This window comes from Scyliorhinus canicula, chromosome 7 (assembly GCF_902713615.1).
Source record: "Scyliorhinus canicula chromosome 7, sScyCan1.1, whole genome shotgun sequence".
NCBI classification, from domain to species: domain Eukaryota; kingdom Metazoa; phylum Chordata; class Chondrichthyes; order Carcharhiniformes; family Scyliorhinidae; genus Scyliorhinus; species Scyliorhinus canicula.
Genome location: NC_052152.1, coordinates 95,600,191 through 95,627,246, shown reverse-complemented (window position 1 = coordinate 95,627,246; position 27,056 = coordinate 95,600,191). Strand labels below are relative to the sequence as shown.

At 47.4% G+C, this 27,056-nt stretch overlaps 1 protein-coding gene across 2 annotated transcripts in view; it reads right to left on the bottom strand.

Moving 5' to 3' along the window:
- Positions 1-27,056, bottom strand: part of map3k15 (mitogen-activated protein kinase kinase kinase 15) — a 170,579-nt gene that overhangs the window by 29,912 nt on the left and 113,611 nt on the right. For both annotated transcript variants that reach the window (XM_038802505.1, XM_038802506.1), the window contains 5 exons: positions 20,509-20,645; positions 19,367-19,472; positions 17,275-17,432; positions 8,851-9,034; positions 4,860-5,037 (listed from right to left, as the gene is read on the bottom strand). In XM_038802505.1, the coding sequence (XP_038658433.1) occupies positions 4,860-5,037; positions 8,851-9,034; positions 17,275-17,432; positions 19,367-19,472; positions 20,509-20,645 (763 nt within the window). The remainder of the gene's footprint in view (positions 1-4,859; positions 5,038-8,850; positions 9,035-17,274; positions 17,433-19,366; positions 19,473-20,508; positions 20,646-27,056) is intronic.

Genomic DNA, 27,056 nt, shown 5'->3' with positions numbered 1-27,056 from the left:
TTCATGTTGCTTTTCTTCTTGCTGTTGTCGTTCTCGTTTCTGCTGTGCTTCTTGCTATTGTTGTTGGTCTTGTCGCGCTTCATGTTGTTTTTGTTCTTGCTGTGTTTCTTTTGACTTTTGTTTTTCTTGTTATACTCTATGAGTGTCCCGAGTGGATAATTTGAGTCATTGAGCATTCCGTCTCGCGAGTGGTGCGAATGATCTGATGTTGCATCGGTGCAGGTGACATCAATCAGTTGTGGAGAATTGGATTCCGCATCTTTGCTTTCTTGGTGCTCGTCTTCCGGAGTCAAAGTCTTCTTGATTACATTTGACCCGGTGTCTGTGGACTCTCGGCGCTCCTCTTCTGGAGTCCAAATCTGCATGATTTCAGTTGACGTGGTTTCTCTAGACTCTTGGTGCTCCGCTTCTGGAGTTAAAATCTTCATGATTTCTGTTGATGTTATCTCACTGGACTCCAGGTGCTCCTCTTCTGGAGTCAAAATCTGCATGGTTTCTTTTTGTTTGATGTCTCTGGACTCCAGGTGCTCCTCTTCTGGAGTCAGAATCTGCATGTTTTCTTTCGGCATCGTCTCTCTGGACTGTTGGGTGGCCCGACTCTGTGCTTCTGTACAGACAAGCTGAGAACTGTCAGTCTCACTGTGATCCTGTACGTCGAGTGCGAGCACCTTGTCACTGTTTTCGCTCTGTGCTTCGGTACAGACAAGCTGAGAACTGTCAGTCTCACTGTGATCCTGTACGTCGAGTGCGAGCACCTTGTCACTGTTTTCGCTCTGTGCTTCGGTACAGACAAGCTGAGAACTGTCAGTCTCACTGTGATCCTGTACGTTGAGTATGATCACCTTGTCACTGTCTTCGCATGCAGTGGGCAGAGGTGCATTGTCTTCTTCTTGTTCCTGTGAGCGTGTTGGACTTTCATAGTCCGCTCTTTCTTCTTGTTCCTGTGAGCGTGTTGGACTTTCATAGTCTGCTCTTGCTTCTTGTTCCTGTGAGCGTGTTGGACTTTCATAGTCTGCTCTTGCTTCTTGTTCCTGTGAGCGTGTTGGACTTTCATAGTCCGCTCTTTCTTCTTGTTCCTGTGAGCTTGGTAGACTTTCATAGTCTGCTTGCGGTTGCTCAGGTACAGCGGGTTTACCTTCATGGTCTTGTTCATGCTTGGTGTCCGCCCGGGAGTGTTTGCTTGCATCCCTGTTGGCGTCTTTCATCACTCGCACTGTGGAGCCTGTCATCGCTCGCTCCGTGGAGTCTTCCTGTGCTCTCTGTGTGGCGTCGTCTTCGTCTTGGGTATTGCTGTCATCCAATGTATCGACGAGCTGCCATGGCACCATGGTGTTGGATTCATCCACCATGAGTAGAGTCGTGTTGAGCTTTGCAACGGTGTCGCTGATGCTGTGATCAGCATGTCCAAATAACTCCTCCATGTCTGAGTAGTATTCTTTGAAACCCATTTCATCTTCGTTGGCTTCTTCTACCACGAGTTGATTCGTGTTGAACTTTGCGACCGTGTCGCTGATGCTGTGATAAGCATATCCGACTGACTCAGCTGTGTCTGAGTAGTATTCTCCGAAAACCAAATCATTTTGGTTGGATTCATGTACCACGAGTTGGTTCGTGTTGTGCTTTGCGACCGTGTCGCTGATGCTGTGATAAGCATATCCGACTGACCCAGTCAGGTCTGAGAGGTAATCGTCGAAAAACAAATCATCTTTTGTTGTTTCGGAATTCTTTTTGTTCGCTTCACTGTGTGTGGTGAAGGCAGCTTTTTCCAAGGTTTTGTGCAAGTTGTTTTTCACTGTTGGTTTAAGTTCAGGCGTTTTTCTGTGTTCTGAGGCAAGAAAATTTGGTTTTACCACTTTAAGTGTCTTGTTTTCAATTTTCGGGCATTTCCCTTTTAAGTGGTCGTGGTCAGGATTCTCAGACGTCATGACGTCACGCGTAGGAACGACTTGCACATGCGCAAATCGGCTTTCTTTCCTTGTGCGGTTCGGTGTCCATTGCGCATGCGCGGCTTGCGCATGCGCATGACGGTCCGCGACGAAGACTTTTTTTGACTGCGCATGCGCGGCTTGCGCATGCGCATAACGATCCGCGACGCGATCTTTTGTAAACTGCGCATGCGCGACTTCCGGTTCCGGCGCATGTGCGACTTCCGGTTCCGGCGCATGCGCAACTTCCGGTTCCGGCGCATGCGCAGACGCGATTTGTAGTTCTTTGCTTACCAGAGACTGCAAAATGTGCTCCGACGCCATTTTATCGCGGATTTCAGCGTTTTTTCTTTCTAAAAGTTGTAAGTTACCTTTTCTTTCTGATCTGGACTGGATTTCAGCGTTTTGGCTTTGTGAAAAATTCATGTTATTTCTTCTTTTTGATCTGTACTGTGCATTCGCGATTTCCTGATCTTTTTGTGATTTTTTAAGTCTTGCATCACTCAGTCTCTGTGCAGGTTGGACTGTGAGCATGCCTTGCTGTTCAAATTTCTCACAGTACTCTTCAAATTTGTTTAGTAACGTTTGTAAGCTGTTCCTGTCTTCACCTTTTGAGTGTTTAAATCCATTATACACTTTCCTATTGACAGGCCCTTCGATGAGAATTGCTATTTTAATTTTGTCTGAGGCTTCTGCAACATCATTAGCTATGAGATAAAAATCGAACATTTGTTTGAACCTTTTCCAGACATTTCTTACATTACCAGTCGTGTCCAGCTGAGGTGGGTATCCATGCCACATCCTCGAATTAGCGATGTCTTCCCCAGTCAAATGTCCAGTAGGAGATTTCCATGCCATTTTGTGCTTTCTGTATCTGCAGCTGAGTTGTCCTGTAGTAAGCGTCCTGAAATCACTGCTGGTACCATGTGTTGTTCCTCGTGTCTTAATAAAGCTCGCAGTCTCAAGTGTGGAGAAGATGCTTTATTGTGGGTTCGTTCAGTTTCCAGAGCTCGACCTAGAACTACCTTCCAGTGCTAACTACCAGCTTTGCTTGCTGTGTGTCCTGCTTACCAGCCCCCCTGCTGTGAAGAGTGTGTCCTCACTTCCTGTCCTGATCTATTTATATGGCTCTCCCGTGCTCCCTCTAGTGGTCGCTCAGTTGTGTTGCATCTGGTTAACTTGTGATCACCACAGTTCTGTCATGGATAAGCACATCAACAGAAACAATGCATATTTATACAGCACCATTAACATAGCAAAAGCTCCCAAGGTGAGAAATCAGGTACAAACTGACACTGAGCCAAAGATGGCAGACATCTGAACGGTTGGCCAAAGATTTGGTCAGAGAGAGAGGTTTTAAGATGCATCTTAAAGGTAGAGAGAGATAGCGAGATGAAGAGATTTGAGGAGCGAATTCCAGAACTCAGGGCCTAGATAGCTGAAAGCACAACCAGCTACGTTGGAGCAAAGAAAGTGGGAAGCACGGTAGCATGGTGGTTAGCATAAATGCTTCACAGCTCCAGGGTCCCAGGTTCGATTCCCGGCTGGGTCACTGTCTGTGCGGAGTCTGCACGTCCTCCCCGTGTGTGCGTGGGTTTCCTCCGGGTGCTCCGGTTTCCTCCCACAGTCCAAAGATGTGCGGGTTAGGTGGATTGGCCATGCTAAATTGCCCGTAGTGTCCTAAAATGTAAGGTTAATGGGGGGTTGTTGGGTTACGGGTATAGGGTGGATACGTGGGTTTGAGTAGGGTGATCATTGCTCGGCACAACATCGAGGGCCGAAGGGCCTGTTCTGTGCTGTACTGTTCTATGTTCTATGTTCTAAATGGACAAGAGGCCAGAGTTGGCAAATTATATAGTGTATCTCTGAGTGACCATAAAAAAAAACAATTTCATTCTCATCAGAACCTGCAGGAAAGTGGCAGTAATAAATTCTTGGCAATGTTCACAAACCAGACCATTTTGCCAGTAACTCGTTACACAATCGTGAACATATACACAGGGGTAAGCTGTACAACCCCTCGAGCCTGCTATTAAATTGAGGTCAGTGTATCAATTTTAAAAACGATAGACACCATCTGTCATTTAGCAACAAAATAAAATTGTGGGCTTCTTGAACACAACATGTATGTTTTAGTGCTCTATGGTGATTCTGGTCATGCACTATTTCAATGTGTTTATTTAATTCTGCATGGGAAACTCTGCAGCACAAATAGAATATTAATAGAAATCACTGCTGAAACTAAATATTTCTATGCAACAGGCATATAAAAGTAACTGACACAAGACAACAGGCTGTTCTGAATCATTTTAAAGAGCAAAATTCATACAACGACCTGACTGGCTTGCTCTTACAACGAAGGGTCTTCAGTCAGAACTGTTCGTTTTAATGTAAAAGGGAGTTTATCGTTTCTCAGGAATGGGTGCGTCTTCTCATTTAAATACTGTATTCAACTGCTCTTAATATAAAATACAGCTGACAGATGAAGAATTTTGGCTCCGTATATGTACCCCGTACATAACAACAACACTGATTAATTGATGAAGGGAATGAATAAAATCACCAAAGCACAAAATTACACAGGATCCAGAATACATAGAACAGATATACTTGGTGGGAGGGATTTTCCAGCCCTTTCCACTGGCGGGACCCCCCCCCAACACCCCAGTGTTCCCCAGTGGCAGTACAGACGAGCACACAAAACGATTGTAAGATACTGCCGGCGGCCAATGGTGATCTGACTCTGCCACCGGAAAACATGTGGGTGGGGTGGTGGAGGGCTTGAAAATTGCACCCACTTTCTGTCCCCCACCTATAAATTTAGTAAAATATTTCACTTTGTGGCTCTTCGAGGCTCTTCATTAAAAGTAAAACAGCGGGACAAGAAGAGGGATGCTTTTAGACAGAAAAGAAAACATTTTGCTTTTTTTTTACCTCAGTAAAGGGGACTCAACAACTGTGATCAGATTTTCTGAATTTGATTTCCCATTTCTCTCGAATAACACATCATGCTTCGAATCCAAATCAGGTGACGATAATCCATGATCACTTCCATTTCCACCCAGGTTTTCACTCTGGACCATGATAGGAGGAGATGTACTTGAACTGTACTCTAGACAGCAAATATCAGAAACAAAAAATGACCTTTTTTCTGTCACACTGTTGAATTTATTTAGGGCACTTTTCTTTTGCTGGCTGAGTGTAGATTGGACAATCAGGTGCAGAGGTCAGTATTCCTGACTCCCAGTACTCAGGATGTCTATGTTGCAGGGCACTCAAAATTAAGGCCATTAATCTTAATTGATGGAAGATCAAGAATGCATTGTATCATGTGCAGAGACTTCCATGTCCAATTCTAGGAACTACACCCTAATCAAGTGAGACTTTCTGCTGAAAGTAATGTTTCATGATGGCGGGACTTCAGATTTATTTTTATTATTTTTGTACATTTGAGTTTGTCTTGTAAAGTGATTTTCCAACCTCACAAAACCAATCTTGCAAGTCAGGAGTACCCATTGGATAAACATACACATGCTGTACATCATTTTTAGGCCCCCTCATTTCTGAATGCATCACCAGTGGCCATCTCCTGGAAGCACAAGGACAAAAAATTGTCTATTTTTGTTATTTTAATCTTTTTCTTGTATTCTTCAAGTTGGTGGAAATCAATACTAGGGAATTCAATACTTCCTTATTTTGACTAAATACTCCAGTACAGCCCTTTCATACTTCACATATCAATGCATACTTAGGTAGTACTCCAAATACTCAATTGGCTTCTCACACCCACGTATGGACTGGTCAAAGTGAGCATCATAGCGCTTCCCACTTGTCTGCACCATTGCCCCAATGCATGCAAGGCCTGTAAACTGCATTGCCTCCAGGATCACTGTTCCATTTTCTTATGACTGAAAGGTGATAATGGATTTCTTTCACTTGTTGTTCCTCAATTTGGAAATTCATGTTAGAGCAGGGTCCCCTGAAGGACAGCGCCTTGATAAATGTTGCAAAATATCAGATGTGAACCTGCAAAGCAACCATCAGCTATTGACAAGGAATGAAGTCTGGCCTTGTCATTATCAAACATCCACAAATGTTACTCCTACCAGGCATCACAGGATTATGAGGAGGAGGATGAACGCTGATCAGACTTCTCCTTATAGATGTAGCCCTGGCTGAGATTAGTTACCTCAGGACCTAACATGAAGCTTTGCACATTGGAATGATTCAGGGCAACATCATCAATGTATATTTGCCACTAAACCATTAAGGGTGGTAATTGCTCTTCCAATTATTAGTGAATATTAAACAGACTGGGTTCGATTCCTGCTTGGGTCACTGTCTGTGCAGAGTCTGCACGTTCTCCCCATGTCGGAGCGGGTTTCCTCTGGGTGCCCCGGTTTCCTCCCACAAGTCCCGAAAGACATCTCATAGAATCATAGAATTTACAGTGCAGAAGGAGGCCATTCGGCCCATCGAGTTTGCACCATCCCTTGTAAAGAGCATCCGACTTAAGCCCATGCCTCCACCCTATCACCGTAACCCAGTAACACCACCTAACCTTTTGGACACTAAAGGGTAATATAGCATGGCCAATCCACCTAACATGCACATCTTTGGACATTGGGAGGAAACCGGAGTATTCGGAGGAAACCCACGCAGACACGGGGAGAAAGTGCAAACTCCACACAGACAGTCACATGAAGCAAGAATTGAATCTGTGACCCTGGAGCTGTGAGACAGCAGTGCTAACCACCGTGCCACCATGCCGCTGTGTTTGTTAGGCGAATCAGACATTCTGAATTCTCCCTCTGTGTATCCGAACAGGCACCGGAGTGGCAACCAGGGATTTTCACAGTAACTTCATTGCTAATGTAAGACTACTTGTGACACTGATAAAGATTGCAAAGGTGTGCGAATCCATGAGTAAATGCATCCACTTTTCACCTCAGCTACCAGAACAGTCTGCTTCTATTTAACCTCTCCCATCCTTTCATAATTTTAACATTTCCAGCAAGTTGCCCCATTGCCTCCCTCTAATGATAAAATACGCAATTTTGTTCTATTTATAAATGCAATATCAGGCAGCGGCCTGGCAAATATGCATGTGACCCTCTCTAAAGCCATATTGCCCTTTACATAGTTTGGAGGCCAATAGCACATAGAGTGCACTAACTGAGATCTTATTAATATTTTCTCGATTCATTTTAATCTCTAGGCTTTCATATTATATTTGTTTGCTTACATCTAAAATTCTATATTTTTAAAAATCAAACAGCTTTCTCAACCAGAGGTGTTGCCTGTCATGTTCTGGGAAGCCGTTCTCACAAATCCTTCCTCTCCAATCCCAACAAGCTTACTTTGACTATGAGTGTAATTACTGCTCTTTCCTTAAACAACTCTTACACCTACTGACATCGAATTTCACTTGCCATTTTGAAGCCTATTCAATCATCTTATCAACATCCCTCTGATCTTTTAAGAATTAAACGTACGTCATATTTTCATACCACCTCCACATTTCAACACTACTCTCTCTCATCCTATATCCACATCATCGATCTTTGAAACGTCACTTGTGCACCATTTTATATATAATGTAGAAGCCCCTATAGTGGGCAGCACGGTAGCACAAGCAGATAGCACTGTGGCTTCACAGCGCCAGGATCCCAGGTTCGATTCCCTGCTGGGTTACTCTCTGCGTGGAGTCTGCACATTCTCCCCGTGTCTACATGGGTTTCCTCCGGGTGCTCCGGTTTCCTCCCACAGTCCAAAGATGTGCATGTTAGGTGGATTGGCCATGATAAATTGCCCTTAGTGATCAAAGAAAGGTTAGAAGGGGTTATTGGGTTGCAAGATAAGGTGGAAGTGAGGGCTTAAGTGGGTCGGTGCAGACTCGATGGGCTGAATGGCTTCCTTCTGCACTGAATGTTCTATGTTGTTCTTAATCAGATAGGAGGTGGTGATTTAACATCAAAGCACTACGGGCGCGATTCTCCGCCCCCACGACGGGGCGGAGAATAGCGGGAGGGCCTTCCCGCCATTTTTCCTGACCTCCCGCTATTCTCCCCCCCCCCCCACGCCCGCCCCCCGACACAAATCGCTGCTCGCCGTTTTTTTACGGCGAGCAGCGATTCTCCCCTAGCCGATGGGCTGAGTTCCCAGGCCTTTACGGCCGTTTTCACGAACTGCAACACACCTGCTCTCACAGTTCGTGAAAACGGCTGCAAAGTGCCGTTCTGGGGAACCATGGCACCGATTGGCACGGCCACACCACGGCCGTGCCAAGGGTGCCATGGGCCCGCGATTGGTGCCCACTGATCGCGGGCAGCGGGTACGATCCCCGCGCACTCTTTGTTCCTCCGCCGCCCCGCTGGACAGTCCGCGGGCCGGCTGAGGGGCATACCGGCCCGCGCATGCGCAGGTTTCACGCATATGCGTGATGACGTCATCATATGCGTCAGCCGTCGCTAGCTTTGGCGCGCGGGCTTAGCGGAATTCGCTAAGCCCGCGATGCCGAAGTTCACGGGGCCCCGCTGCTAGCCCTGACCAGGGAGCAGAATCGGGTCCCGGAAGGGGGCGCGAAGGCTGCCGTGAGACACGGCCGGTTTCACGGCAGCCTTCACGACTCTCCGCATTTGCGGAGAATCGCGCCCTACACCTATGATGAGTATTGCAAGTCTCGAAAAAATGGTACCAAAAACACTTAAGTTGTGGCAAGGGACTGCACCTTGCAATCCAAGAATCGTGCATCATTTATGTGAGCTTTTAAATAAATAAATATCTGGCAAATTATTTAAAAGCTCACATAAATGATGCACGAATCTTGGGTTGGGCAGTGCAGTCCCTTGCCACAACTTTAGTTTATTTGGTACCATTTCTTTGCCTTATCCAAAGGATCTTTGATTATTTGTGTATGTCTCACCACTTGTTTTGAAGGCAATTTTATTCTTCATGCCACTATTGGTCTTCCTGAGGAAGGGGTCTTTAAGCAGTTCTGTAGCTGTGGCTCGCTTACTGGGTTCAGGCTCGAAGCAGCGAAGAATAAAGGACTTTGCATCCGCTGGCATAGATTCTGGGATCTCAGGATGGCTTTTAAACATTCCGACCTATTGAAGAAGCCCAGGTGAACAGGTAAAGATCCAAACAAGAATAAACCTTCAAGAGGAATGTCACATGCCGGTCCAACCCCATAACCCCAATTTTAGAGCATAATATAGGTAGTGTGAGGAATGTGTTTTTTAAAATATTCATTTTCACGGGATGTGAGCTTCTTTGGCTAGGCCAGCATTTGTTGCCCATCTGTAATTGCCCTTGAGAAGGTGGTGGTGAGTTGCCTTCTGGAATAATTGCAGTCCAAGAAGGCAGTTCACCACCACCTTCTTAAGGGCAATTAGGGATGGGCAACAAATGTTGGCCGAGCCAGCAAAGCCCACATCCCATAAAAATACATTTTTAAAAATTAAAAAGAAACATCACATTGTTCACACCAACTGCATAATGCTCGAAAATTGCAGGTATAGGGATTAAAGTAGATACAGAGTACAAAGTTGAGCATCATAGTGGCCACAGATTTAGCACAATGGGTGACGCCTTGGCACCAAAATGGCGTCTAAGCCTGCATGCGGCCTGATGTGGCCTACATTAAGCGACATCCGAACGAGGGTATTAGTCTAGGCATCTAGGCATTAGAAGTGTGCACCAAAATGTTGACAGCAGGCAAACGGCAGCTTTAGTTAATGTGTTACGCTGGTTTGATGCAGCACAGCCATATTTGGCCTCATCCCTACAGATCATGTCCACTCTTAAACATGCACAACTGTGCATGCATTTTGCAGCAGGAAGGATCTCCCACACCAGCACTATTTAAAGAGATCATTAACTAGTTGCTGATTAATTTATTTGAGTTTTGGAAGTGCTGGTGGTTTAAAGAGTTGGATGAAATTGGTAAGCTTGACAGGGAGTAATGCTGCCATTGTAGAAAGTCTTGGCTGATTTTAAATGTTCTGGTGAGATCACTTGTTTTTAGCCATGGGGGCTACAGTTGCAATTCCCTTTGGGCAGAAGCAGGGGAGGGTAGATGGAACAGAGGCAATGAAGAAGACGACACGCCGCTCGGAAGATTTTGGGGGTGGGGTTGGGAGAGGAACTCTCAGCAGGAAACCTTCTTTATCCAGGATCATCTGGGAGCATGTCTCTTACCTCAACTGAAACCCGGAGCAGTGTATACATAGTCAATATTTTATGAAGGAGGAACTCAATAAAATATGCCACATCAATGTCAGAACAGGACAAGGATGGTGCTGCCATTGACTGTGGTGGTGATCGTAAACCTTTCAGGCTGGAGCAGGCAACAGATGAAACATCTTCCAGTTCATTGTCCACTATTGCACCAGAAAGGGGTCAGAAGTTCTTAATGCTAAAAGACGGGGAGGGGCTGGGGGTCGGGGGGGGGGGGGGGTCACATTATGCTGCAGGATGCTGGCAGTGTGGTAGTACCACTGCTGTATATATTAGGGTATGTATGGTAAGGCCCTGTACTACAGGTACAGCGGTAGTCCCTGCCTGCTGGCTCCGCCCAGTTGGCAGAGTATAAAGATGTGTTCTCCCCGTACAACAGCTATTTTGCCAGTTGCTGTAGGAGGCCACACATCTTAGTGTAATAAAGCCTCAGTTGTATTCAACTCTTGTCTATATGCGATTGATCGTCCATCAATTTATTATACTAAAGTTTTCAGAAGATGGACCTCCGCATCAAGCCTGATCGCCTGTAGCTGGATCAGCAATCAAGCAACGCCAAAAATGACTTTGAACACTGGCTAGCTTGTTTCGAAGCTTACATCAGGTCTGCACCAGACCCAATTCCGGAAGCTCAGAAGATCCAGATCCTCTACACGCGGCTGAGCTCCAGCGTTTTTCTGCTTATCCAGGACAAGTCGACCTACGATGAAGCCATGGCGCTAATGAATGAGAATTACGCTCAGCGGACTAACACGCTTTACGTCCTCTCAACTCATAGTCAACTCCCTGGTGAGTCAATAGAGGATTTCTGGCGTGCCCTAATTCCCCTGGTCAGAGACTGCGACTGTCAGGACGTCACGGCCACGGAACACTTGAATTTACTCATGTGGGACGCTTTTGTTACGAGGATTGCGTCAGATCACATCCACCAGCGACTTTTAGATGGGGCCACGCTCGACCTCGCGGCAACCAAAAAGCTGGCGCTATCGATGATGATCACCTCGTGCAATATCCAGGCCTACACACCCGGCCGCGCGGCCGACCCCTCCTACGCATCGTGGACCCCGCAGACGGCCGCCCCATTGGGGACCCCACTCAGCCAACCCTATGCCTGTGCCACGCGCCAACCAGCCAACTCCGGATGCCCCAGATGTTACTTCTGTGGGCAGCCAGAACACCCCGCCAACGCTGCCCGGCCCACCCTTTACGAGGCCTGCGGTAAAAAGGGGCACTTCGCTGTGGTGTGCCAGGCTCGCTCAGTCACCGCTATCGCTCCGGCCCCCCAGTGGGCGCCAACATCTCCCCACCCCCCACCGCGGACTATGCATGGCCAGTGGGCCATCTTCCCCTCCCCAGGCCACGTGCGACCCATGGGCGCTGCCATCCTGTTCAACCCCGCCACATGCGGCCCATGGGCGCCACCATCTTGTCCTCCTCAGGATCTTCATCTTGTCTCCCCCGCTGCACGTAGGCGCCACCACCGTTCCAGGACCTGTGCCCCCTGGGCACCCCATTGTCTGACACCAGCGACAACCAGCCGCAGCTCGCCTTGGTCACGATCAACCAGTCTCGCCCGCACAATCTAGCAACCGCCTCCACAAGCGTGAAGATCGATGGGAACGAGATCTCCTGTCTGCTGGACTCCGGGAGCACCGAGAGCTTCATACATCCCGATATGGTAATGCACTGCTCCCTCGCGGTACACCCCGCCAATCAGAGAATCTACCTGGCCTCCAGGTCCCACTCCATGGCGATCCAGGGGTACTGCATAGCCACGCTCACCATAGAGCTGAGCCGCTTCCGCCTCTACAACCTCCCCAATCTCTGCGCTGCCCTGCTACTCGACTTGGACTTCCAGTGTAACCTCCAGAGACTAACATTGAAAGTCGGCAGGCCCCTACCACCCCTTACTGTGTGCGGCCTCGCAACCCTAAAGGTCGACCCACCTTCCCTATTCGCAAACCTAACCCCGGATTGCAAACCCGTCGCCACCAGGTGCAGACGGTACAGCACCCAGGACAGGACCTTCATCAGGTCCGAGGTCCAGCGGCTCCTTCGGGAAGGCATCATCAAGGCCACCAACAGCCCCTGGAAAGCCCAAGTGGCAGCGGTGAAAACGGGGGAGAAACACAGAATGGTGGTGGGCTACAGCCAGACCATCAACAGGTACACGCATCTCGACGCGTACCCCCTTCCATGCATATCTGATATGGTCAATCAGATTGCACAGTACCGGGTCTTCTCAACTGTAGACCTAAAATCCGCCTACCACCAGCTCCCCATCCGTAAGGCGGACAGCCCATACACTGTCTTCGAGGCAGATGGCCGCTTCTACCATTTTCTTAGGGTTCCCTTCGGCGTCACCAACGGGGACTCAGTCTTCCAAAGGGAGATGGACCAAATGGTCGACCGGTTTGGGCTGCAGGCCACTTTCCCATACCGAGACAATGTCAACATCTGCGGCCACGATCAGCAGAACCATGATGCCAACCTTGCCAAATTTCTCCACACCGCCACTCTCCTAAACCTCACTTATAACAAGGAGAAGTGCGTATTCAGCACGAATCGCTTAGCCATCCTCGGCTATGTGGTCCAGAATGGAGTTCTGGGGCCTGACCTTGACCGCATGCGCCCCCTCATAGAATTCCCCCTTTCCCACTGCCCCTAGACCCTCAAACGCTGCCTAGGGTTCTTTACTTACTACGCCCAGTGGGTTCCAAACATTGCAGACAAGGCCCGCCCACTCATCTGCTCCACCGGTTCCCCCTGATGGCCGAGGCTCACCAGGCCTTCAACCATATTAGGGCCAACATCACCAAGGCCGCGATGCACGCAGTCGACGAGACTTTACATTTTCAAGTGGAGAGCGACGCATCAGACGTCACTCTAGCCACCACCCTCAACCAGGCAGGCAGGCCCATGGCCTTCTTTTCACGAACCCTTCATGCCTCCGAAATAGGGCAACCCCCCGATGCCCTATCCTGAGGTACATGTGCCAGCGCATAGGTGGACCGACTCCGGACTCTGCACGACAACTTTGTCACCCGGGAGTCACACGGTTGTACCACTTCATTAAGGCCCGCAATCTGCCCTACTCCGTCGAGGAAGTCAGGGCCATCACCAGAGACTGCCAGGTCTGTGCGGAGTGCAAACCGCACTTCTACTAGCCGGACCATGTGCGCCTGATGAAGGCCTCCCGCACCTTTGAACGCCTCGGCGTGGACTTCAAAGGGCCCCTCCCCTCCACAGACCGGAACACGTACTTCCTCAGTGTGATCAATGAGTACTCAAGATTCCCCATCGCCATCCCATGCCCCGAAATGATGTCTGCTACCGTCATCAAAGCTCAACATCTTCGCTCTGTTCGGCTTCCCCGCCTACATCCAGTGACAGGGGATGCTCATTCATGAGCGATGAGCTGCGTCAGTTCCTGGTCCACAAGGATATCGCCTTGAGCAGGACGACCAGCTATAACCCCCGGGGAAATGGACAGGTGGAGAGGGAGAATGGGACGGTCTGGAGGGCCGTACAGCTGACCCTACGGTCCAGAAATCTCCCGGCCTCCCACTGGCAGGAGGTCCTCCCCAATGCACTGCACTCCGTTCGGTCGCTCCTATGCACTGCGACTAACAACACACCCCATGAACGTCCCTTTGCCTTCCCCAGGAAGTCCACCTCCGGGGTGTCGCTCCAGGACCCGTACTCCTCCGTAAGCACGTGCAGTTACTCCTCGCCAACCCCCAGTATGACTGCGTAGCGTACCCCGACGGCTGGCAAGATAGTGTCTCTCTCAGGGACCTGGCACCAGCAGGTTCCACACACACCACCACCACCCACCTCCCACCCCCCAGCCCGGCGCCACCCTCCCCTCCCTTGGCGCACCCAGTAGCAACCCCCCCCCCCCCCCCCCCCCCCAGGACCATCCGTCCTCCCCCTGCCCATGACCGAGGATGAAGAGGATCTCGACACGCTCCCAGAGTCACCAAGGGCCCGACCAACGCCAGAATCGCTGCCACCACTGCGTTGCTCCCAACGTCAGATCAAGGCTCCGGACCGGCTAAACCTGTAATTGGTTCTGGACTCAAAACTTTTTTCTCTTTATATTAAACTTGTACTGTATATAATTCTCCATCACCCCCCTGCAGGCTCAATTTTAACAGGGGGTGAATGTGGTAACCACTGCTGTATATATTGGGGTATGTATGGTAAGGCCCTGTACTACAGGTACGGGGGGTGGTCTCTGCCTGCTGGCTCCGCCCAGTAGGCGGAGTATAAATATGTGTGCTCCCCGTACAGCAGCCATTTATAGCTGCTGTAGGAGGCTACACAGCTTAGAGTAATAAAGCCTCAGTTGTATTCAACTCTCGTCTTTGTGCAATTGATCGTGAATCAGGCAGCAGTCACAATGGTTTGTTTTCTGACCATGTCTGCTGTTCCCTCGGTATTGGAGCCATCACACCAAACCAGAAGGTGACTGCTGTGTGAGCCTGGTTCATAACTCCGTTACTCAACTCAAATGGTCAATAACGAGAGCCATGCTGCCACTCAAAACATCACACAGTAGACCTGTTGAAGCAACAGTTCTGCTGCCTGGACCATTCTGAAGGAGCACTGCAGTATTCACTCCACAACCTGATCATCATGAAAGCACAGCTCTTGCCACTGGAGTTACAGTGTAAAGAACAGAAGCAAAGGAGGAAGGGAGAAGGGAATTGGTACATCCGCTTTCTGGCTTCCCATCCACCATTCCGCTGAGCGCAACTTCCAATCAGTGTGATAGCACAGTGGTTAGCACAGTGGCTTCACAACTCCTGGGTCCCAGGTTCGATTTCCGGCTTGGGTCTGTGCCGAGTCCGCACATTCTCCCTGGTCTGTGTGGGTTTCCTCCGGGTGCTCCGGTTTCCTCCCACAGTCCAAAGATGTGCGGGTTTGGTGGATTGACCACGATAAATTACCCTTAGTGTCCACAGAAGTTTGGGTGGGGTTACTAGGTTACGGGGATAGGGTGGAGGTATGGGCTGAAATAGAGTGCTCTTTCCAAGAGCCGGTGCAGACTAGATGGGCTGAATGGCCTTTTTCTGCACTGCAAATTCTATGATTCTATGAATCCCTCTTGTACAACGGTCCTACACCTTACCATCACACCTTAGAAAGATAGCCTCTTGATCACACTGTCAGAAAACAACCATTCCAAAACCAATTTTATCCATAAAACCATCCAGTCCAGTTTTGGCCTACAGTCCAAAACATAATGGTTTGCAATGATGTTCAACTCTATGCTTAGAATCCTCTAATGTGACGCGGGAGGCCCAATCTGCCATCCCAGATTTGCTGCAGAGGAAGAGAGTGGGCTGAGAAGGTGCATCATTTGCTGACCTCTTGTTTTCTCAAGGCCCTCTTCTCAGCCAGCTGAATTTTTCATTTCTGCTTGCCTCTTCAAATGTCCCATCTGAGGTGTGATGGTAAGGTATGTGACTGTTGGACAGGAGGGATTAGAAGTTGTACTCAGTGGAATGGTAGTTGGGAAGCCAGATATGTCCGCCAAATATATCCTGAGGCACTGCCCCCTCCCTCCAGCAGAGACAGAGAGGTTCATGCGCCTGCTGCAGGAGTGCAGATGTTATAGCATCAGCATCTGGAGCTTTGCCCATGACAGGCAAGTGAAAAGCTGTCAAGCCATCCAATACTCCACACAAACGGAACTATTCACCTTTGCGCATTGCCTTGGTGCCTATCTTGCAGATGCCTTTATCTGTCCTCGTTCTCCTTCACAGTACACCCCAAGTGGCTGCAGCATGGCTGGTGAAAAGCTACAGATTTTCACTGAGATAGGTGGCAGCTCTGGGACTGGAAGGCCTGTCTTCAGACTGCACAACTCCAGCATGGTAGCACCTGTCCCGATTGGACCAGCTACAGCAGAAACACTGAAAGAATGGCAGGAGTGTGAGCATGAATACCATCACACCGAGAGGGTTTGTGCTTCATAAAAACAATGTCACTCCTTTGGGCATTACTTCAGCAATCCTAGTAATCTGCAGGAGGATAGATTGCTGGACTGCTGTAACACCCTGTAAGCCATTTTGAACGCTTGTATCCACATTCATAATGGCAGGAATCTGAACCTGTTTGGAACCAAACGGCATGGCCACAAGCAGCGACTTCATGACCTTAGTCTGAGTTTTCACTGAAACACTCAGATATTGGGATTCTCTGTTTGTGTCACAATAGAAGTTGAAACATCATCCATCAGGCACAGCACCAAGGTCAGGTTTGCCAGTGTTCTCATGGAGATGGCCACCACTTCCACACTCTCAGGCTCCAAACGTTGTATAAACCCTTGTGCCAGGCTTGTGCCAGACTCCTCCATGCTCTTTGACAATGACCACGGACATTCTAGCAGGTCTGCCAAAGCATCAAGTATGTCTGTGTACATAAACATTAGCCTTTTTTCTGTAGGCCACCACAATAAATCTTCAGCTGAGTCCTCTGCAGCAGAACTCGTCTTCGACCTTGTCCCACCAGGGGTTTGGCACCCGTACTGCTACTCTATCCCCATGCCCCTGCTGGGGGTCACTCATGCCCTTGATTTCCCATGTGCACACCCAACTCTGTGCTACCCTCTCAAGTAGGCAGAGTGCCAGTATCTGAGCTGGTTGGTGGTTGCATGTGTTAGATCGAGTCGCAGTTGAATATTTGGCAGATTGTGCAAGCTATGAGATGTGAGTGAGAGGCTTGCAACATTACTCAGTGTGCAAGGGTGAGCGGAGGCTCTGTCTGTTGGATTTAAGATGCGTGGAGATTGCTGGCAAGTGAGTGAAGGTGCAGAATGTAGGACAGTGTGAGATGCGTGATTCATTTACCATGGCCATCCCTTTATGGTCATGGCATTACATCCAGGCCCTAGCATTGACTGGGATAGCTATCTGTTCCTACTGCCCTGAAGGAAGGAAGAGGACATCTCGCCTCTTGTATACCGCCTGTTGCAAGATCCCATTGCTGCAGGGGAGTGACGTGGAGCACTCATTTTAGCCTGTTTTGGACAATCCTCTTTCTGGTCATAAACCTTTCCCCAGTAATTTCCAGCAAAGAGCGATTTGAGCAATCTTACCTTAAACATAATTGCTTGGGGTTCCCCCAATTCATAGAATGGTGGCTTCCCTGTTGCCATTTCAATAATAGTACATCCCAAAGACCAAATGTCTGATGCAGCACCATAACCTCGAGGACCCTTGTCTAGAATCTCAGGAGCCGTGTATTGGAGTGTTCCTAAAGGTGGTTTGAATTGGACAGAGAAGCTATTTAAAAATAAGAAAGCTCCACAAAGCATAAATAAAATTATTCTGTCTCATTACAGAAGCTGCAACGTGCTATGTGTTATTTTGAGGTAGATTTAGTTTTGGTGGTGTCAAGCAGGGGCCTTTACCTCTGGGGACTGGGTTAGGCAGGGAAAGTTACCATGCAAACCACCAGCTTATCATTCCCACCTTCCGTGATTAAAACAAAGAGGAAACAAATAAACAAAAAAAATGCAAATAAATTAATTAAATAAATAAACTGAATGGACTTAACATATGACAAGACAATGTAACAGATGAAATTTATATTGTAACCAAAATGCACATAGAGGGAAAGTGTAGATCGTGATTCGTGATTTAGTGCAATTGTAAAAACGACTTGGCAGTCCATTGTTATGTCTCTTCCAATTATTACCATTGGCATACTCAGAGCTCCTCATAATAATGAGGATGAGCTGTTACCACAACTCAGGGGCCACAATGTCACTCACTTCTCGGGGCCTTTGTAATTTTACCCCACATTGAAGCCCACAGGCACAAAGGGGAAGACAAAGAAAGGTTGGCCTAATCCTCCCCCAGGCTACTGATAGGGATCTCCGAACCATTTCTTCAAAGTTAAAATGAAAATGAGAAATGAAAATCGCTTATTGTCACGAGTAGGCTTCAATGAAGTTACTGTGAAAAGCCCCTAGTCGCCTTTTCCGGCGCCTGTTCGGGGAGGCTGGTACGGGAATTGAACCGTGCTGCTGGCCTGCTTGGCCTGCTTTAAAAGCCAGCGATTTAGCCCAGTGAGCTAAGCCAGCCCCAAAGTTGCACTGATGATGTCTTGGTGCGGAGTATCCATCTGAGGTCGCTGATATATGGAGCGAGTTGAATTCTAAAAGTCCCCCAGCCGCAAGGTTCTAGGTGGTGCACCTTCGCAGCGGGATTTTCTCTTCCTGCCACTTGTCAATGGGATTTTCCATTGAGTCACCCCATGCTGCCGGGAAAACCGTGGGCGGGGGTGCACTGCCAGTGGGAAAAGAGAATCCCAGCGGCCGGAGGAATTCCAGCCCCGATATGGGGAAAACACCCTTATTGCCCTTAACCACTAGTTTAATATTATGAACTGGCAAAATGGTAAATTAACCATAGCTTCACCTATTTCTGGTAATGATTTTAGTGGTGAAATTGGTGTTATGCATTTATGTGTAATTCCTTGCACCTTCTGGACCTTTTAAAAATTCCCTCATGGGATGTGGGTATCATCAGCATTTGGCAAACATGAGTAGCTTGCTAGACCATAAGAGTCAACCACATTGTTGTGTTGGAGTTGTATGTAGGCCAGACCAGGTAAGGGTGGCAGATTTCCTTTCCCAGATGGGATTTTACTACAATTGACAATGGTTTCATGGCCATTATTGCTGAGGAAAGGTTTTTTTAAATACATTTTAGTTTCTATTAATTGGAATTAAATTCCACCAGCAGCCATGGTGGGATTTAAAATATGTCTCCATGCTGCAGCATTAGCCTCAGGATTATTGATCCAATGAGATCACCACCACATCACCATGTCTCAAAGCTCGTGGCTAACACCGGCCCTATTAAGCCAGAGAAAGGGTTATAGTGACAAAAGAGTTCCGCCATATATGTCCCCACGTTACCGGCACGGTACGGACGGGCGGCACGGTAGCACAGTGATTAGCACTGTTGCTTCACAGGGCCAGGGTTGAGTATTATCTGTCCTCTGAAATGAATTAGGGAGCCATTTAGTTCAAGGGTAATTAGGGATGGTCAGTAAACGCTGGCCCAGCCGCAACACCGACATCCCAATGATTATTTTTTCAAAAATTAAACATTGTAATGAACCCACCTTCCTACTCTCTCCAGGATCAGAATTTTAGTCCTTTGGTTAGGTACTCTTACCAGCAAAGGTTTCAATGCAAGGATTCACTCCTGTCAATCGTTTGGATGTCCCAAAGTCTGAGATCTTCACCACACCACTGTACGTATTTACAAGAACATTGTCTCCCTGAAATTAAAAAGATTTTCACAACTTCAAAAAATAATCAGAATAAAATAACCGGAGGTGTGCGAGGTAGCTGGTATAGAATTATCGGATTATAGAATCACTACAGTGCAGAAGGAGGCCATTCGACCCATCGAGTCTGCACTGACCCACTAACCTTACACTAAAAGGCAATTTAGCATGGTTAATCCACCTAACCTGCACATAGTTGGACTATGGGAGGAAACTGGAGCACCCAAAGGAAACCCACACAGAGACGGGAGAACGTGCAAATTACACACAACAGTCACCAAGGATGTTGTGCTAACCACTGTGCCATCGTGCCGCCCTATGTGCCACAGTGCCGCATAATAGCAAAAATGAAATTAGATCCTCAGTTATTACAGTGCTTCTCAGAAGAAATAGTCAATGATATTTAACCATTAGATAGTTAGATCAGAGCAACATAGGAAAGGGAGGTCTTGTGGCACAGTGAGTAATGTCCCTGAGCCAGGAGCTTCAGGTTCAAGTCTAATCCCAGGATGCGATGACCAAGGAAGATGCGTTCATAACGGGTCAAACAGGTTGAGTGTCAATCTGAAAATCCTTTGGTAAGAGTGGGAGAGACTCCTGGTCAGCTACACTTGATATGGAGTGCAGTCCTTCAAGCTATAAGCACCTGACCACAGACTACCAATCTCTTCCAGGAGTTACTAGCTTTGGAAACAGACAAATGTCTGCCTTCGACTTAAAAACGGTATGCATGGCAGAAAGAAATTTTGTTTAATTTCTTTATGGAAATTATTGAAATATATACAGAGAAATACTTTAGAAAAAATCTCCTTTCTTACTTAAAGCAGATGGATTATTTAAGACTGATGACATCATAACAAGAGCAATACAGTTCTATCTGGTGACTTTAAAATTGTTTAGTTTTGGGTATGTGCAGGCACGTTAGGATGTAATACCCCGGATGACCCATATTCTTTCCAGCTCTTTCTATCTTTTACTTTGTTTTCTGGCAATCTGACTTGAACTCAGTGACACTTAAATCAGTCACCTTGATGTCTCTGTGCACAATCTGGTTTTCATGTAGAAATTGCAGGCCCTCCAAAATCTGTCTGGTGTAAAACACAATGGTAGAGACGTTATCTTTCAATGGGCCCCACTTTGACCTGAGGAGTGCAGAAAGACTCCCTGAAAAAATAAACAAACACAGATTAATTTGTGTATTTTGTTGCAGCTCGCCAGTCTGAGATCCATATCCAAGGCCACATAACAAAGTGTTTTCTTTTTGTAGTATGATTTATTTTTTGATAAAATCACAAGTGAGCTGGTAAAATCTTATCAGGACATAACCAGATGTATCCTGCGTGCATGGAATTAGTCCTCAAGATCAAGCAAATCCTCATTCTTTAAGCAATCATAAATATATCTTGAGAGCACACCTTCTATGTGTTGGCTGGATAAAGTACAGTGCCCCGATTGCCCTTGTTGTGGACCTGCTGTGAAGATGCTCAGACATCTTTCTGATTGGAAAATGAAAGACTGTTAACCTGAAACATCAATGTTTGTTTCGCTCTCCTTAGATGCTGCCAGACCTGATAAGTATTTTCTGTTTTTTAGTTACTCCAGGCCACAGAAGCAAAAGAGGCGGCAACAAGCAAACACACGGCCTCCAGGCATTAAACAATGAACAGTCAACCATACAATAAGGTCACCAGCAATCTGCAAGTCATTTCTTCAATGCCTCCATCAAGTTGCTGATTTGAATCAATCTGACTTCCTCTCTCCCTCCTTCAGCCTCAAGCAGTAGACTCAACAAGGAAAAAGTCACACCAACGCAGAACACACCAGAAGGGGAAAGACCTCCCATTTATAAGACATCCCATTTCCTTTCTTCAATGCTGGCAGCAGGTCATCTTACATATCCTCTTTCCTTACTCCAGGCCACAAAAGCAAAGAGATGGCAGCAAACTAATAAACAACCTCCAGGCAGCTGCAGCTGCATTTGTATCAATCTAGCTCTCTCTCTCTTCAATAGTAATTGGGTTGGGTTTACCGGCCCCCCTCAGCCACGTGTTTCACAGCGGTGCGCGTTTACTGGTGGCGGGTCTCTCTGTTCCCATCACTGTCAATGGGAATTCCCATTCAAGACACCCCACAGTGCTGGGAAACCCATGGGTGGGGGTCCGTTGCTGGAGAGGCCAGAGAATCCTGCTACCAGTGATCGGCCAGAGAGTTCTGGCCACTATTTTATATTAATGGCCCCAGGTTCTTGTCTTTGCTTGCAAGTGGACCATCTTCCCTGCATGTACCCTATCAAGCCCTTCCATAATCTTGAACACCTCTTTCAGACCACCCCTCAGTTCTCTCTTTTCCAAAGCAAAGTACCTCAGCTTGTTCAATCTTTCCTGTTAGGTGCAAGCTCTCAGTCTGAATCATCATATTTTGGAACAGCCAGATAATATTTCCCTGGGACTTAATACACTTGAAAAGCTAGTGGACAACTGTACGGCTAGAACAGGCCAGTGGCTCATTTATAATAATAATCACATGCAGGCTTACGTTAACACTGCTAAAGTTATTATGAAAATCCCCTAGTTTCCACACTCCTGCACCTGTTGGGGTACACTGAGAGGGTAGCATGGTAGCATGGTGGTTAGCATAAATGCTTCACAGCTCCAGGGTCCCAGGTTCGATTCCCGGCTGGGTCACTGTCTGTGTGGAGTCTGCACGTCCTCCCCCTGTGTGCGTGGGTTTCCTCCGGGTGCTCCGGTTTCCTCCCACAGTCCAAAGATGTGCGGGTTAGGTGGATTGGCCATGCTAAATTCCCCGTAGTGTCCTAATAAAAAAGTAAGGTTAGGGGGGGGGGTTGTTGGGTTACGGGTATAGGGTGGATACGTGGGTTTGAGTAGGGTGATCATGGCTCGGCACAACATTGAGGGCCGAAGGGCCTGTTCTGTGCTGTACTGTTCTATGTTCTATGTTCTAATTCGGAATGCCAATTCACCTAACAAGCATGTCTTTTGGAACTTGTGGGAGGAAACCGCAGCACCCGGAGGAAACCTATGCAGACATGGGGAGAAAGTGCAGACTCTGCACAGGCAGTGACCCAAGCTGGGATCGAACTTAAATCCCTGGCACTGTGAAGAAACAGTGCTAATAATAATCTTTATTGGTGTCACAAGTAGGCAATTAAGTTACTGTGAAAATCCCCTAGTTACCACACTCTGGTGCCTGTTCAGGTACACTGAGGGAGAATTCAGAATGTTCAATTTACCTAACAAGCACATCTTCCGGGGCTTGTGGGAGGAAACCAGAGGGCCCGGAGGAAACCCAAGTAGACACAGGGAGAACGTGCAGACTCCGCAGTGACCCAAGCTGAAAATCGAACCTGGGAACCTGGAGCTGTGAAGCAAAAGTGCTCACCACTATGCTACTGTGTTGTTATGTTGAAAAACATTTCACAAATGAGCTCCCTTTCAGAATAGTGTGAAAATAATCTGTAACAGGACCCTGTATAATTATGAATAAAAACAGAAATCGCTGGACAAACTCAGCACATCTGGCAGCATCTGTGAAGCGAGAAACCGAGTAACCTTTTGACTTTATTTTCAGAGCTGCAGGTCTTTCATGTTCAGCTTTGAATATTGCAGAATGAGAGATGATACAAGCAAAATCGGAATCAATTTCATTTCAAAAACAACTTCAGGACAAAATGAATATGATAGCTATTAGAATTTTTATTAAGCTGACCTTGCAATATGAATTTCATATTCATGTGGAAGCTTTATCTATTCTGGATATTTTAATTCAACTTCATGTTGAAATGGTCACAAAGTCAGGCACATTCTTTTATTTAGCGTGCCTTCCACTCAACTATATATCAACGGTAAGCTACAAAAGTGTAGGAATCTGGGCTTATTAATGACTCAACTTCAATTTGATAATTAGGTGTTAAAAGGAGCCAATAGATTTACCGATCCACAAACACCAATGTACTGGTCTTTCACGGGCCTATCCCTCTGAAACATGCAGCATTGTCAAGCATAATTTCTCTTTCACAAATCTGTGTTGACTCTACTTAACCATATTATGATTTTTAAAGTTTATTTACCTTAGTTACGCACTCACCTCTTTTGTATTTGAACTGCTAAGCAGTATAATTAACTTGACAGTGCAAAAGATCAGACGAGCCCAAGAGACTTACAAAAATGTAACTATTAGATTCCGTAAGGGAGTTTATGCACTTGTTTTAATGAAAATAGTCAAGCACAGACTGAGTAGTTAATTACCTCTGCTTCAGCATCAATTTTGTGCATTAATACATGTCCCTCAGACTGTCTTGTTCTGCAGCAAAATCATTAATAATGTTGCCACCTCTTCCTGACACGTGAAAAAATGTGTGAGCAACAAAAACGTCAGCATTTATCCCAATTCTTTGCAATGGTGTGATACTTTGATTGGGATAATCACTTCTTTAGTTTTTTTCCTCTGATATTTGATGTCCCGCGTTGACAGCTGTTTGGAATTTAAATTTAATTAATAAATCTGATATATAAAAGATGTTGGTCTCAGTAATGGTGACTGGGAAACTATCATTGATTGTCTGAAAGACCAAACCGGCTCACAATCGTCCTTTGGGAATAAAATTTGCCAGCCTTACCTGGCCTGGCTTTTGACTCCAATGTGGCTGACTCCTAAATGTCCTCTGAGATGTTCTGGTAAAGGGCAATTAGGGATGGGCAACAAATGCTGGCTTTGCCAGCGAAGCCCACATCCCATGAAAGAATAAAGAACCAAAAAGCCAGTCCTTAAAGCCTACCTCTTTGGTTGATTGTTTGCTCTTCTTTCTCACTATTCCTTTTCACTATGTTGAAAGGTGCCATAAAAATACAAGTGTTGTGGTTGTACTGAAATCTTCATGTCACACGGTGACATTTTCAGAAGTTTGAGACTATCTTTAGGGCTAGCACGCTGGTTAGCACTGCTGCCTCACGCGCCAGGGTCCCGGGTTCAAATCTGATCTTGGGTGACTGTGTGGAGATTGAACTTCCTCCCTGTGTCTGCATTGGTTTCCTCCGGGTGCTCTGGTTCCTCCCACAGTAAAAAGATTTGCAAGTTCGGTGGATTGGAGATGCTAAAATTGCCTCTTTGTGTCCAAAGATGTGCAGGTTAGGTGGATTGGCCATGCTAAAATTGCCCCTTCATGTCCAACGATGTGCAGTTTAGATGGGGTTACGGGGTTAGAGGTTTGGGGTGGGGGGAGTGGGCCTAGGTAGGGTCCTCTTTCAGAGGGGCGGTACAGACACAATCAGCCGAATGGCCTCCTTCTGCACAGTAAGAATTCTATGGCTCTCATATGAAGGACAGTAGGTTATAAAGCTGTCAGTAGATTTTGTTTTACTGTGCAAACTTGGCAAACCTCATTCAGCAGGTTTGCACTGTGCGCAATGTTCGTTATTTCTTTGAGGTAACGTCTTGGTCCAATTGTAACCTTACAGAAAAAACAAAGTTCACTCATCGAACAAGGATTATTTACAGCAGAAAACAAAATATAACCTTCTCCTCAATCTACCTCAAAGTTTAGCAGAAAATCAAATGCAATATGTATTTGATATAAGGAGGAAAATTTAAGCAAAGCAATGGGATTTTATATTGTAGTGCTGAAACAAATCTTGGAACTGAATTCAGTTCTGCTCTGTTAAAGCGTAACTGGTCAATTTATTAGATGGTCAAGCTAACAAAATGTGTGGATGTCATTCACATCATCACCCACCAACCACCCATTAACAGACATCACCCCCTCCCCCAATTCACAGACATCACCGCCCCTCCATTCACAGACATCACCCCCCTCATTCAAAGACATCACCCCTCCCCCCAATTCACAGACATCACCCGCTCCCCCCATTCACAGAAATCACCACCTCCCCTAATTCACAGACATCACCTCCCCATTCACAGACATCACCCTTCCCCCCTTTCACAGACATCATTACCACCATCCCATTCACAGTCATCACCACCCCCCAGTCACAGACATCGCCACCCCCCACCATTCACAGACATCGCCACCACCCCCCCATTCACGGACATCGCCACCACCCCCCCATTCAGAGACATCATCACCACCACCCCATTCACAGACATCATCACCACCACCCCATTCACAGACATCATCACCACCCCCCACTCACAGACATCATCACCACCACCCCATTCACAGACATCACCACCCCTCCCCCCAATTCACAGACATCACCACCACCCCCCATTCACAGACATCACCACCACCCCCACATTCACAGACATCACCCCCTCCCCTAATTCACAGACATCACCCCCCCATTCACAGACATCACCCTTCCCCCCTTTCACAGACATCATTACCACCATTCCATTCACAGTCATCAACACCCCCCCCCCATTCACAGACATCACAGCCACCCCCCCATTCACAGATATCATCACCACCACCCCATTCACAGATATAATCACCACCACACCATTCAGACATCATCACCACCACCCCATTCACAGACATCATTCCCACCCCCCCCACATTCACAGACATCATCACCACCACCCCATTCACAGACATCATCATCACCCCCCCCATTCACAGACATCAACACCACCCCCCATTCACAGAAATCAACACCACCACCCCCATTCACAGACATCAACACCACCCCCCATTCACAGAAATCAACACTACCACCCCATTCACAGACATCATCATCACCACCCCCCCATTCACAGACATCATCACCACCACCCCATTCACAGACATCACCACCCCTCTCCCCAATTCACAGACATCACCATCACCCCCCATTCACAGACATCACCACCACCCCCCCCCCCATTCACAGACATCACCCCCTCCCCTAATTCACAGACATCACCCCCCCATTCACAGACATCACCCTTCCCCCCTTTCACAGACATCATTACCACCATTCCATTCACAGTCATCAACACCCCCCCCCCATTCACAGACATCACCCCTCCTCCATTCACAGACATCACAGCCACCCCCCCATTCACAGATATCATCACCACCACCCCATTCACAGATATAATCACCACCACCCCATTCAGACATCATCACCACCACCCCATTCACAGACATCATTCCCACCCCCCCACATTCACAGACATCATCACCACCACCCCATTCACAGACATCATCATCACCCCCCCCCCCATTCACAGACATCAACACCACCCCCCATTCACAGAAATCAACACCACCACCCCCATTCACAGACATCATCACCACCCCCCCATTCACAGACATCATCACCACGCCCCCATTCACAGACATCATCACCACGCCCCCATTCACAGACATCATCACCACCACCCCATTCACAGACATCATCACCACCACCCCATTCACAGACATCACCACCACCCCCCATTCACAGACATCATCGCCATCACCCCATTCACAGACATCATCACCACCACCCCATTCACAGACATCACCACCACCCCCCATTCACAGACATCATCACCACCACCCCCCATTCACAGACATCATCACCACCCCCCATTCACAGACATCATCACCACCACCCCCCCATTCACAGACAT